The sequence below is a fragment of the Dama dama genome, chromosome 11 (assembly GCF_033118175.1).
Source record: "Dama dama isolate Ldn47 chromosome 11, ASM3311817v1, whole genome shotgun sequence".
In the NCBI taxonomy this organism is placed as follows: domain Eukaryota; kingdom Metazoa; phylum Chordata; class Mammalia; order Artiodactyla; family Cervidae; genus Dama; species Dama dama.
In genome coordinates this window covers 25,077,663-25,092,205 of record NC_083691.1, presented here as the reverse complement: position 1 = coordinate 25,092,205, position 14,543 = coordinate 25,077,663, and the positions used below count along the sequence as shown (strand labels likewise).

General features: G+C 36.1%; 1 protein-coding gene across 1 annotated transcript in view; it reads left to right on the top strand.

Annotated features, from left to right (window-relative positions):
• SMC6 (structural maintenance of chromosomes 6) overlaps positions 1-14,543 on the top strand; it is a 68,793-nt gene that overhangs the window by 34,532 nt on the left and 19,718 nt on the right. Inside the window, exons 11-20 of the mRNA XM_061154837.1 lie at positions 943-1,089; positions 1,510-1,598; positions 2,281-2,445; positions 2,845-3,023; positions 4,375-4,579; positions 7,460-7,574; positions 8,689-8,849; positions 11,899-12,034; positions 12,941-13,021; positions 14,110-14,280. Of these exons, the coding sequence (XP_061010820.1) occupies positions 943-1,089; positions 1,510-1,598; positions 2,281-2,445; positions 2,845-3,023; positions 4,375-4,579; positions 7,460-7,574; positions 8,689-8,849; positions 11,899-12,034; positions 12,941-13,021; positions 14,110-14,280 (1,449 nt within the window). The remainder of the gene's footprint in view (positions 1-942; positions 1,090-1,509; positions 1,599-2,280; positions 2,446-2,844; positions 3,024-4,374; positions 4,580-7,459; positions 7,575-8,688; positions 8,850-11,898; positions 12,035-12,940; positions 13,022-14,109; positions 14,281-14,543) is intronic.

The following is a 14,543-nucleotide window of genomic DNA, read 5'->3' as shown; positions in this document are numbered from 1 at the left end:
ATCTAGGAATCCCACTCCTAGGCATATATCCAGAAAAGACAGATGCACCCCAGTATTCATAGCACTATTTATAATAGCCAAAATATGCAAGCAACCTAAGTGTTTATCAACAGGTGAATGGATAAAGAAGTGGTATGTATATACAGTGGAATATTACTCAGGCATAAAAAAGAATGAGATACTGCCATTTGCAGCAACATGGATGGACCTAGAGAATATCATACTGTAAGTGAACTAAGATAGACAAATGTTATATGATATCACTTATATGTGGAATCTTAAAAAAAGAAGCAATACAAATGAACTTAATTTACAAAACAGAAACACCTTGTAGATATAGAAGACATGGAAAACAAATTTATGATTATCAGAGGGGCAAGGGAGGGGCAAAAGTAAATTATGAGTGTGAGATTAACATATACATACCATATAAAATAGATAAGCAAGAAGGACTTACTATGTAGCATGTATGTGTGTGCTCACTCAGTTATGTCCGACGCAAGAATACTGGAGCATTTCCATTGCCATCTCCTACCTCAGGGGCTCTTCCCAACACAGGGATCAAACCTGTGTCTGTTATACCTCCTGCCTTGGCGGGAAGATTCTTTATTGCTGGGCCACCTGGGAAGCCCACTGTATAGCATAAGGAACCTATATTTAATATCTCATAATAACCTATAATGGAAAAAACTTGAGAATGAATATGTATATGTATAATTGAATCACTTTACACCTAAAACTAATGCAATATTGTAAATCAACTATACTTCAATAAAAATATATATGTTTTTTGGCATTTCATATAGGTTATCTAATTACTGTCTCGAGTTTAAAGCAAAATTAAGTTTATTTGAAATGTGAACCATATATAATTATTTTTTTAATTTTTCTGTTTATTGAAGAAAAATAAAATGTATTCCAACAATGTTAATTTTCTTAAAGGTCAGACTTAATGAAGCAGAAAAAAAATACAAAGACATTCAAGATAAACTCGAAAAGATTAGTCAAGAGACAAGTGCACGAGCGCCAGAATGTATGGCACTGAAAGCAGATCTTACTTCTAAGAAAAGGGCCTATAATGAAGCTGAGGTGAGAGAAAAGCTTTCACATCAAATGTAAATACTGCTCCTCTGTCCATGGAATTCTCCAAGTAAGGATACTGGAGTGGGTAGCCATTCCCTTCTCCAGGGGGTCTTCCCGACCCAGAGATTGAACCTGAGTCTCCTGCATTCCAGGTGGACTCTTTACTGAGCCACCAGGGAAGCCCATTAAAAACTTCATCATATCAAATATCAATACTGTTTGTTTATTTTTAAAAGTAGAGGTTTTGTAGTTATGTTGATTTTAGGCTTTAAAAAATGTTACGATTTCATGTGGCCGTATATGTACTTCATTTTAAGTATATATTTCTGTGTATATTCAACCTTTGGTTTGACCATTTGGCAAAAGTGGACTTGAATAGGGTATTTGTTTTTTCATTTTACTAAAGTGTGTCTGATTTTTTGTTAGGTTTTGTATAATCGTTCCCTAAATGAGTATAAAGCATTAAAGAAAGATGATGAGCAACTTTGCAAAAGAATTGAAGAACTGAGAAAAAGGTAAGATAGTTACTTTGCAATTTTCATTTTTACCTCATTTTGTAATGAAGTAATCCAAGTGAAATGGAGTATTTTATTTTCTGGTTTTTTTAAATTTTTTATTTCGTATTGGGATATAGTCAATTTGGGCTTTCCTGGTGGCTCAGACAGTAAAGAATCTGCCTGCAGTGCAGGAGACCTGGGTTTTATCCCCTGTTCAGGAAGATCCCCTGGAGAGGGGTTCGGCTACCTACTCCAGTATTCTTGCCTGGAGAACTCTATGGACACGGGAGCCTGACGGGCTGCAGTCCATGGAGTCACAAAGAGTCGGACACAACTGAGCAACTTCACACGCACACTTAGATACACACATGGTGCATTAACAGTTGTGATAGTTTCGTGTGAACAGTAAAGGGACTCAGCCATACATATACGTGCATGGCTTTCTTCCCTAAACTCCCCTCTCATCCAGGCTACCACATGACATTGAGCAGAGTTCCCGTGTACTGTACGGTAGGTCCTTGTTGGTTATCATTTTAAATATAACAGTGTGTACATGTCCTTCCAAAACTCCCTGTTTCTTCCCCCCAGCAGCCGTAAGTTTTCTGTACTACTGCTGGAGGAATTTTATTACGTTGCTTTATGTTTTTTAAAATGTTAGGTTTTTAACTTAACATTTCCACTGTGGACTATTTACTCTTAGTGCCGATCAGTCTTTGGAACCTGAACGGTTGGAAAGGCAAAAAAAAATATCTTGGTTAAAAGAGAGAGTAAAGGCCTTACAAGATCAAGAAAGTTCAGTCAATCAAGAGATTGAACAATTTCAGCAAGCCATAGAAAAAGACAAAGAAGAACATACCAGGATTAAGTAAGTGTCCACATCCTTGTATTTTTTCACTTATTTGAAAATCATGTAATTTTCCTCTTTATGAAAATAAAATACTTGATTTTTATTTTGTTCTTCCTCATAATAAAATATCTTTCAAAATCACTTTCCTAATAAAACTTCCTAATTAAACTTGTAGAATTGGACAATTTCTGGGTTTTCTTGTTTTTGTCATTGTTGCATTATTGTTATTTTCACACTAAGTTTTGAGGTCTTCTGACTTTTTTCTTGGTAACACAATTGTTTTCAAATAAAGAATCTGCCTTTAGTTCTTAGGGTAGCTGTGTCATTTATTGGTATGCAGGTATTAGGGGAAAAGTCCGGATATTTCTGTATAACCTGTTAATGTACCTGTTCTGTTTTTCCACGTGTATTTCTTAGGAGAGAAGAGTTAGATGTGAAGACTACACTGAACTTTAACCAGAGGCAACTGAAAGAATTGAAAGATAGTAAAACCGATCGACTCAAAAGATTTGGCCCTCACGTTCCAGCTCTTCTTGAAGCCATAGATGATGCCTACAGACGGGGGCTCTTTACCTATAAACCTGTAGGCCCATTAGGTATTTGTCACCAGTTAGTCAGGATATCATAAAAATTAGAAGTGTATTTTTATTTTCAGAAAGGAGTCTGTTGAATATAATTTACCATGTAGTTATGTGTAGACTTTGTATGCATTCTAAGAAATAATGATAAAATCACTTTAAGCTTTGTAACTTTCCTCTTATATCTTTTAAGCACAAAAGAATCAAAAGAGAACTTAGGAAAAGGAAAAGTAGCTATAGAGTTAATCTGGTTCTGATTTTTTTCCTGAATGAATGAATCAATGAACTAATTTGCATGTAATTGATTAGTAGGAAGTTTCTATTTAGGTTGGACAACATTATTTTTGAGTTCTCTTTCAAGTATAAATCTGGAGTTATTTAACTATCCTTATATGTACATGAGAAAAAAAAATCAATTGAGGGACTTGCCTGTTGGTCCAGTGGTTAAGACTTTACCTTCCAGTACAGGGCTGTGGGTTCAATCCCTGGGTGGGGAACTAAGATCACATATAAATCATGGCCAAAAAACCAAAACATAAAATAGAAGTAATGTTGTAATAAACTCAATAAAAATTTTAAAAATAGTCCACATCAAAAAAATCTTTATTAAAAAATACATTGAGTTTTGAGGAGTTATCTTTAATTCTGTACATCATTGGGTGAAAATGATGGTATAGATACATTTTTAGCACAGTATTATATACTGCATTAAGTATTGTAGTAATGTCTCTTCATTTAAATGATATGTGTGTACGTCTATACCAGGATCCATTTCAATAAGTGAGGTATTTTTTTCCCTCTCTAAATCTAAAATTTCAATATTAATCAGTTTTGCATTAAATAGTAGTGTCTATAACCCTTTTGGCTTGATTTTCAAAACCATTCGGAGGCTGAATTAGTATACACAAAGGAAAAACACTGTTGATTTACATTAGAGCAAGACAGCTTTTCATAGGATTCTGTGCTTCTTCCCCAGTGTATCCAGTGGCATGAGGGTATTTCCCATTGATTAAAATAATATCTGTAATATCATTTAAATTGCTTAGTATGAAAATATTTTAAAGTCATCTATGAACTATTATACAAAGATAATAGTTTCCCTGGTGGCTCTGTTGGTAAAGAGTCTGCCTGCCATGTGGGAGACCCGGGTTCAGTCCCTGGGTTGGGAAGATCCCCTGGAGAAGGAAATGGCAACCCACTTCAGTATTCTTACCTGGAGAATTGCATGGACAGAGAAGCTTGGCAGTCTACAATCCATGGGGTCACAAAGAGTTGGACATGACTGAGTGACTATCACTTCATACAAAGATAGTTACATTAATATGTCAAGTGTTTAATGGGCATTTTAATAACTTTCTCTCATTTTTAGGAGCTTGCATTCATCTTCGGGACCCTGAGCTTGCTTTGGCTATTGAATCTTGCTTAAAAGGACTTCTGCAAGCCTACTGTTGCCATAACCATGCCGATGAAAGAGTGCTTCAGGCACTGATGAAAAAGTTTTATTCACCAGGGACCTCACGGCCACAGATAATAGTTTCTGAGTTTCGGAATGAGATGTATGATGTAAGACACAGGTAAGGCATCAGTAATTATTTAAAAGCTGTTCTGGTTTTGCTTAGTCATGTACTAGCTCAGAAAGAATTAGAACATTTTTAATGTTAACCATGTCTACACTACTGATCTGTAAAAATTCCATCAGCCACATCTTTAATTTGAATCTAGGCATTGGAGATACATAGATCGATAAATGATAGACACTCCCTGCCTTTGAGGTCCTTACACGAGGTCTGTTGTGGGAGACATACCAGGATATAGACCTTGTGTGGCTTAGAAATTGTACTGAAGAGGGAAGTGGTGCATACCTGTCCACGTTAAAAAGGAGTGTGTACGGCAGAGCTGTGGCACATATTGCTCATAGTTCAACTCGAGGTGGTTTACAGAGTCCATAAAGAGCTGTGGTTGTTTTCTTTGATCTTTGACTGTTTTCTTTGACCCTAACAAACCTCAAGGGCACCATACCCAAACTGGCCTCTTTGTTAGTTGCTAGCTAGCTAACAATTTACTCTTTTACACACACACACACACACACACACACACATATATGATATATATGTAAGGTGTATCTTCCTACATATATATATATATATTCCTCTGTATATATATTTTCCTATTACTAGATTACATTTTTAAATTTTTTGTCCTTTCTCACTCCATTTTTTTCTTATGAATCTGATTTTTTCTTCTTTCGATTAAGTCTTCTTATATTTGGAGACATGAAAAATGCCCTTGTTTTTAAGCATGTTTTTTCCATATTTAATTTGATTGTGGTATTTTTCCTTTTATTAGGCTTTAGCAATCATGTTTTATTAAGATTTCTTCTAAGCTTAATTAGGATTATCAAAGCATTTTGTCCTGTAATTGCTCCTACCACTGAGGCTCATTGTGCTTGCCTGGAATTTGATGTGTGGTTTTTCCTTTGTCCCCATCCTCTTTAGGCTTCTCCATTTTGTTGTTGCGTGAGCCTGTTTCGTACTTGTCCTTTCCTTGTCTCATGAGTGACCTTTTATTGCTACTATTCCTTCCTACTTCTGGTTCTCCTATGCTGATTTTACCACATGTCAGCAGGCAACTGATTGTGATATAAACTAAATACAAAGTACATCTCAGGGCAGTAGAGCTCAAGTAAGGGGTGGCTGTGACTGAGAGCTTTAGAGCTGGTAGGAGCAGGCCCATCCAGCAATGGCACATGCCTCCTTGAAAATACTTGCTCCTCCCCAGCAGAGAACCTGTGCTCTCAGTGGACTGGCCAAAGTCTATGTTTTACTGCAGTCCCCTTCCACATCCCCTCCCTCTTAGACTCCTGCTCCCCACCCTCTCTGCCCTCCTTCCCTGCGTTGTTTCACTGACAATGTATGACATTTCTACAGCGCCCACCCTGTTCTATCTTTGTTTTTACTTCCGCTTGAGCTCTGTCTTAAGGTTACTCTCCTGTTTCTCTGCCTCATTTTACAGGAAAGACTCCTCAGAAGAGTTGTCTCTGTCACTCATTTCTGTCTTCCTCTTCCTTCTTGAACCTTACCAGTCAAGCTTATAGAACTTCATCACATCCCAGAACAGCTCTTGTCTAGGCACCAGCGAGCCTTGCTTGGCTTGGTCCTGGAGTCTTTCCTTCCTATTCACTGGCTTGACCTATCAGCAGTATTTGCTGAAGTGTGTTCTCATCCTCTTCAGGCCTCACTGCGACCTCTCGGGCTTACATGATCTGTCCTCTTGCCTTCTGTCCTGTCCTAGTGTCTAGACACACTTGCCACACTGCTTGTCCACTGCATACCAACCTCCTGGCTTCTCCAACAACCAAAGGAGCAAATGCTGCTCCTTTGGCATGAAATGCTCTTCAGGGTGCTAATGTGACTCCCATCCCCTTAGGTGTCTCCTCATTGTTATCCTAATAAGGCTTTTCCTGACCTTTTCTGTGTGAAAAAGGACTTTTTCTCGCTTTTCTCTCTCCCTTCAATAGACTGTAAGATTTATGGGGAGAAGGATATAGTCTGTTTTGTTCCTATCTCCTCATCCTCTGTACAGCATTTGGCACATAGTAGGTGCTCAGAAAGTACATCTTGAATTAATAACTAAGTGGAAAACATACATACGTACACACACACACACACACACACACACACACACACACACACACACACACACAAAGATATTTCGTTTTGGAATTCTATAGCTAAGCATTATGAATGCCATTGCCATTTCCCCATGTCTTTTAATTAATTGACTTTTATGTTTGTGTGGTAGCAGTGTAGGACTTAAGGAAATTGTAATAATTAGTTACAGTGGGCAATAGAATATAATGATTAAGAATCTGGGTTCTAGAGTTGAGCTGCCTGGTTTAAATCCTAGCCTGACTTCTAAGTTAGCTTTAGGACATCAGGGAACTTGCTAAACTCTTTGAAGCTTCCTCACTTGAAAAAAATGTAGAATAATATTACCTATCTCATTTGGTTGTTCTGAGAATTAAATAAGCCAGCACGGTCAGTCGTCCTTTGGTATCCACGGGGCATTGATTCCAGGGCACTCTGTTGGTACCAGAATCTGCAGATGCTCGTGTCCCATAGTCGGCCCTCTGTAGCCACAGTTCCTGATTCAGACAAACAGGGATACTGCAGGACCTACTGTATTCATTGAAAAAGAATCCACGTATAAGTGGGCACGTGTGGTTCAAACCTATGTTGTTCAAGGATCAGCTGTACTTAGAATATACTTAGAACATTGCCTAGTATTATATGAATGTTTGCTAATAAGATAAAATTAAGCCTATTACAGATGTTTGCAAATGTCTTCCATGTCTTGTTATTATCCATCATCTCCTCAACCTATTTAAAATATATATCTAATATATATAATATTAAAGTTGGGTAAGTTATTCCTTATATATTTTTGTCTCCTAGAGCTGCATATCATCCAGAGTTCCCAACAGTTCTGACAGCATTAGAAATAGATAATGCAGTTGTTGCAAATAGCCTGATTGACATGAGAAGCATCGAGACAGTGCTGCTAATCAAAGTAAGTCCAGATGCTTCCTGTGTTTTATATTATTTTTAAATTTCCTAAACTTAAATTGGTTATATCAGTTCAATTCAGTTCAGTCACTCAGTCATATCTGACTCTCTGTGACCCCATGAACGTCAGCACACCAGGCCTCCCTGTCCATCACCAACTCCCAGAGTCCACCCAAACCCATGTCCATTGAGTCGGTGATGCCATCCAACCATCTCATCCTCTGTCGTCCCCTGCTCCTCCTGCCCTCAATCTTGCCCAGGGTCAGGGTCTTTTCCAGTGAGTCAACTCTTTGCATCAGCTGGCCAAAGTATTGGAGTTTCAGTTTCAACATCAGTCCTTCCAATGAACACCCAGGACTGATCTCCTTTAGGATGGACTGGTTGGATCTCCTTGCAGTCCAAGGGACTCTCAAGAATCTTCTCCAACACCACAGTTCAAAAGCATCAATTCTTTAGTGCTCAGCTTTCTTCATAGTCCAACTCTCACATCCATACATGACCACTGGAAAAACCATAGCCTTGACCAGACGGACCTTGATGACAAAGTAATGTCTCTGCTTTTTAATATGCTGTCTAGGTTGGTCATAACTTTCCTTCCAAGGAATAAGCGTCTTTTAATTTCATGGCTGCAATAAACCTAATCCACCTTACTTCCTCTAGGAAGTAAAATATTAAAGATTTCCAGGTTTTCCCTACATAATTCAGTGTACTAATCTTTTCTTGGAATTTGCTCTTTGCTCATCTTTTCTAGGGTGTAAAAGACATTTACAAAAAAGTAAGATTTCATTTTTCTATGAAAAATAAGATTTCTAAGGTAAATTTATGTGAAAGGGTACTTAAGATTTTTTATTTTAATGGATAGCAGTATTAGAATTTAAAAATAAAATATGTCAGTTTGTCATAGAACATCGTTTCCTATGTTTTTAAGACTTAGTTTAATTCTTTGAATCTTGAAAGCTATTTTTTAAATTCTGTTTATCTTCATGGAATTATTTCATTTGAATGTTTAAACAAAAATACTTGAATCTTAAACTAGTGATAGGTAACATTTTGAAATTATATACAGTGGAAATGCTGTGGCATATTTTAAAAATGTATTTTCCCTCTTTTATTTTTAGAATAATTCTGTAGCTCGTGCAGTGATGCAATCCCAAAAACCACCCAAGAATTGTAGAGAAGCTTTTACTGCTGATGGTGATCAAGTTTTTGCAGGGCGTTATTATTCATCTGAATATACAAGACCTAAGTTTCTAAGCAGAGATGTGGATTCTGAAATAAGGTTGGTATGCAATGTAGCTTTATTGTATTATTCCCACCCTTTCTTTTTGATTTATTCATTTTTGGCTGTGCTGGGTCTTCTTTGCTACACATAAGCTTTCTGTAGTTGTGGCAAGAGAGAGCTACTTTCTAGCGGAGGGTGTGTGGGCTTCTCATTGCAGTGGCTTCTCTTGTTGCAGAGCACGGCTCTAGGGCGTATGGGCTTCAGTAGTTGTGGTCCACGGGCTTAGTTGCTCCACAGAAGGCAGGATCTTCCCAGATCAGGGATCAAACCCGTGTCTCCAGCGTTGGCAGGTGGACTCAACCATTGAGCCATCAGGGAAGCCTCTGAACTTTGTTGTTTTTTTATTTCTTTAAACTGTTTCTCACATTAATGAACTTTATTGATTGAAAATACAATGTTATGTGCTCGCTTCGGCAGCACATATACTAAAATTGAAAATACAATGTTATTATGATACTTTGACCTGAACAAGTATAGTAGTTGTCTGATATTTCGAAGTTTAAAAAAAATTCACTGGTGTTTTTTAAATACAGAAAAATATAAAGTAAAACAGAAGTATAATATAAAACATTATATAAAATATAAAGAAAAATAAATATAAATTAATAATAAATATATATATATAAATATAAAAATATAAAGAAAAACAAAAGTAACTCATAATCTGATTTCCCGACAGTCCCTATTGACATTTTAAAAATAATTAAACGTAACATATGCACATGGTGAGAAAATTCAAACAATCCAGAAATGTATGCATTGAAAAGTGAAGCTCTTTGCCCCCATCTCTCTTTCAAAAGTAAGGTAACAGTTTAACAGTTTCTTACATATGTTTCCAGAACGGTTTATATGCTTGTACTTTCTTATATTTATTTCCAGAGCGGTTTGAAATTGAGATATAATTCAAGGGTACAATTGAGCGATTGTTGTGCAGCCGTAACTTTTTTCTCATTCCCAAGCATTTTTGTCACACCATAAGGAAGACTCCTGCCGTGAGCAGTTGCTCCCACGTTCCTCCCCACCCTCAGCCTCTGGCAACCACTACTCTTTTTGGATTTGTCTTTATGGATTAGTTTACTCTGGATACTTCATATAAATGCAGTCATATAAAATGCATCCATTTGTGTCCAGCTTCTTCCACTTAGCATAATGTTTCAAAGTTCATCCATTTGTGCTGTGTATAAGTACGCATGTGGTTTCTATGTCTTGCTTTTTGTCTCTCAATATTATATCTTGGGCAGGGCTTCCCTGGTGGCTCAGTGGTCAAGAATCCCTGGTAGTGCAGGAGACAGGGGTTCAATCCCTAGGTTGGGAAGATCCCCTGGAGTCAGAAATGGCAACCCACTCCGGTATTCTTTCCTGGGAAATCCCATTGACGGAGGAGCCTGGCGCGCTATAGTCCATGGGGTCGCAAAAGAGTCAGACGTGAGTTAGTGACTAAACAACAACAATTATATCTTGGAGATTGTTCCATATCAGCACGTGTAAAGCTGCCCTGTGATATATGCTTGACCAGTTCCTGCTGATGGACAGAGACACTGTCTGCAGTTTTCTCTTACTATAGCAGCGCTGCAGTGAGGACGCACATGTGTGTCTTGGCATACTTTTGAAAGTATGTGCATAGCTTAAATTCTAAATAGTGAAATGCTGAGTCAAAGGATATGTGGATTTTAAAATAATTTAATAGTCATTGTCATTGTTTTATTAACATACAATTTATGGCCCAGTTTTAAATATTTAATAGCATTAAATACTATTATTTTTAGTACTTAATAATGTTAAATGAGCCTTAACATTTGTTAAAAGAAATAATTTAATATTTAAAATTTCTTTGATTTGCATAAATTGATCACTTAATAGCAGTTGCCAAATGACTACAGAATGATTGATTTCCCTAATGCCCTCTCATACTGTGAATATATGAAGAGTGCTTCTCTGTGCCCGCATCAACTCAGCACTGGCAGATTCCCATTGATGAAAGGTTGCCCTGAAAGAGATTTTGTGTCTGGCCCTGTTTTTACCAGAAATATACAAGTACTCTCCTCTTTCTCTCATTTTCTCATTTGTTTATCATTCATTCAACATTTACTGATTGTTTTTTTAATTTTGAAAGTTCTACAAGGTTGCATGGCTATAATAATAGTACATCAGATTTTAAATGCCCTGTTATTTTATATACGAGTATAAAAGAAAAATATTGCTAGTTGAACCATGGAATGGAAGATGGTTTTAGAATTCAGAGATGTTAAACTGCGGGAAAATATGCTCTTAGTGAAATCTGGCATACACTCTTTATCAGAGAAAAGCCCTTCTTAACTGCACAGGTGGTTCTCTTCCACCAGGCACACGGTTTTGGACAACAGGTACTTGGGTCAGTGAGGCAGGAAAAAAGATCACTTCTGAAGGCAGGTGCCTCTGCTGGTGTGGAGACCCTTCTGGCTTTGGTATCTGCTGACCTTATCCTCTACCTCTTTTCGTTGTGCTCGTCTCTTCCCCTTTCTCTCCCCACACATTCATTGTGTTTATTCACCACCACAAATGTGGGAATCTGTTTCTCACTTCGTGTATTTCTTTCCATCTTCTCCTCCAGTTGCTGCAGCTAGTGAAAACTTCAGAGAACACGCATCAGTTGTCTCTTGTCCCAGACTTGCTCTTACGTTCTCACAGTGCTGTGGGCATGCGGTGCAGTGTCCCGTTCACATTTCAGTGTTATCGTTTATCTCCTGACGTTTGGGCTTGTTGTTTGACCTCTTCATGCCTTAATTCTTTTTATACCTCTGCTATCACTGTGCACAGTGTCTGTCACAGGTGGATCATAAATACTTCTTAATGAAATAAGTAAAATTTAATTCCAGTTTAAAAGATGTTTTTTGAAATCTCCATGTTTCCATGTTGTGAATTACTTGTTAGGAATAGAAAACTCGTTTAACTGCATGAGGTTTAGCAAAACTCTGTTACAAGTAAGGCTTTCTTTGTAAAGATCTAAATATTTGTAATATTCAGAAGTAGATTTAAAGTATTTTTTTACTCACTCTTTTATATTAAGTGACTTGGAGAATGAAGTTGAAAATAAGAAAGCCCAGATATTAAGTCTTCTGCAACATCTCTCTACCCTTGAAAAGGATATTAAAGGCAATGAAGAACTTCTCAGAAGGTACCAACTGCATTATAAAGAGTTAAAGGTAAGAAAAGATCATTTTGTTTTCTCAGCTTAATGATTTGCAAGTTATTTTTAAGGTCTTAACCATGGATTTAGTTAGGTGAGTAGTTCTCAGATTTTTTGCCCTCAAGCCCCTTTATAGTCTTAAAAGAGCCCTCATCTGTGTAGGTATTATCAGTATTCCTATTATTAAAAATTAAAGCAAAATTTAAGAATATTTATTAACTAATTTAAAAATAATAAGTATATTATGTATTAACGTAAATAACATTTTTATGACAAATAGCTAGTTTCCAAAGCCAGAAAGATTTAGTAAAAAGATTGACATTTTTTATATTTTTCTAGATCTCTGATATTTGGCATAATAAAATTCACCTAAACTATCATATCAACTTCTATAATCAGTCTGTTGCAGTATTGTACATTATAGTTATAAACCTCCTGGACACTTAAAAGAAATCGGTAGTGAAAGTGATCTAAAAAATATAATGACTTAATGTTTTTATGAAAATAGTTTTTACCTAATGGCCCCTCTGAATGAGTCTCTTAGACTCCCAGGAGATACTGGGATTGGATTTTAAGAACAATTGGGATAATCTTTCTAGCACTTTAGACTGGATGTTTCAAGAAAACAGTGTCTCTGTGGACTCAACACTGTCATACTGTCTTCATTTTAAATGCTAAAATGGAATACTTCTATCTGCTTTGTATGAGAGTTGATTAGCAATAATGGTGATCGATACAGACTTTATATATAATTTTCTTTGGTTCTTTTAAAACTAATGTGTCTTTAACTGTGGATTCCTTCTGTAATATAAACCAGAGTAGAATTTTGTTGATTAATACATCCTTTCCAGGGTTTTTGTTTCTATTTTTCTTTTATTTTTATGTTACTAAAATCTAAATACCTTTTTTTTTTCTTCAAAAGATGAAAATAAGGAAAAGTATTTCTGAAATTCGGGAACTTGAGAATATAGAAGAACACCAGTCTGTAGATATTGCAACCTTGGTAAGATTCTTTTCCTCAACTTAAATATAATGTAAAAGACAAAACTATTACTTAGGTTAAGAGAATCTAGTCTCAGATTTTTAAAAATAACCTTTTTGAGGCTACTTTTTATAATTGCTAACTCCATTTACAAATAAGTTAGAAACTTCCTGGTGTTTGGCCTTTTAAGTTCCTTAATATTTTGTGCATATAACTTCCATGTATTGTAATTGGTTTTGTCTTCTACATGTAATAAAACTTTGTCAGAGCTTGTTTATCTGAACAGTAACTGTTCGAACTACCTAGCATAGTATTTTTCATAATTAGTATCAGTATCAGTGATATCATTTAGTCAGTTGCAGTTGGTCTCTTTGAACTGTTTTCCTTTTTCCAAGTTTAATGGTTTTTATTTACCACACATTAGTTCTCTTAGGCATCTTTTTATGACATTCAGCTTAATTCCCCAAGTTATGATAAGCAGTGAATTAAATATATAGCAGAGTCTTATTAAAATGAATCAGTATTTACCTGATTCATTCAGAGTAAATCAGTATTTACTCTGTACCAGGCATCTTGTTAAATGCTGAGGGACACAACAGTAAACAAAATAGATCAAGTCACTGCACTGATGGAGCTTTACTACAATAAGAATTTGTCTCCAGTTTGTATTAGTAATTTGGTTTTCCCCTTAATGTTTTTCTGCTTTCATTCCTATTGTTGATAGACTCAATTTCTTAAAGGTATATGTATTATTTATTTTTGTTCAGTCAGCATCTGATACATTGCCTGGCACAAGGTATATATTTATATATACTATATTTTGAAAGAAAAAGTAAGTAATAGAATAAAAGTTATCCCCTTTGATTATGACCTCAAGCACAATAAAATAGTTTGTCTTCTAAATGTAATCCTTTTCTAATTTTTAACCTATATTCTCCTACTTTCTAATTTACCAGTAAGAGTATGAAAATATCATAATGCTCTTTGTATTTGTCTTTAATCTGGTTTTCTTGTAGCTTATAGTTTCTCCTTTTCCAGAATTGTATTGTTTTCCTCTTGGATAACTTAAGTGTTTGAATTAATTCTATATGCTCTGTAAATGTTGCCAGGAAGATGAAGCTCAAGAAAATAAAATCAAGATGAAAATGGTTGAGAAAAATATGGAACAACAAAAAGAAAATATGGAACATCTTAAAAGCCTGAAAATAGAAGCAGAAAACAAATATGATACAATTAAACAGAAAATTAATCAGCTCTCAGAGCTAGCAGATCCACTTAAGGTATATATTGTTATTCTAATGTATATATATATATATATATATATATATATATAACTGCAGTATACCTGCTAGAAGGTCTTTCCTGGTAACTCGCTGGTAAAGAATCTACCAGCAATGCAGGAAACCCCAGTTCGATTCCTGGGTTGAGAAGATCCACTGGAGAAGGGAGAGGCTACCCACTCCAGTATTCTTGGGCTTCCCTGGTGGCTCAGCTGGTAAAGAATCTGCTGGCAATGTGGGAGACCTGGGTTCAATCCCTAGAT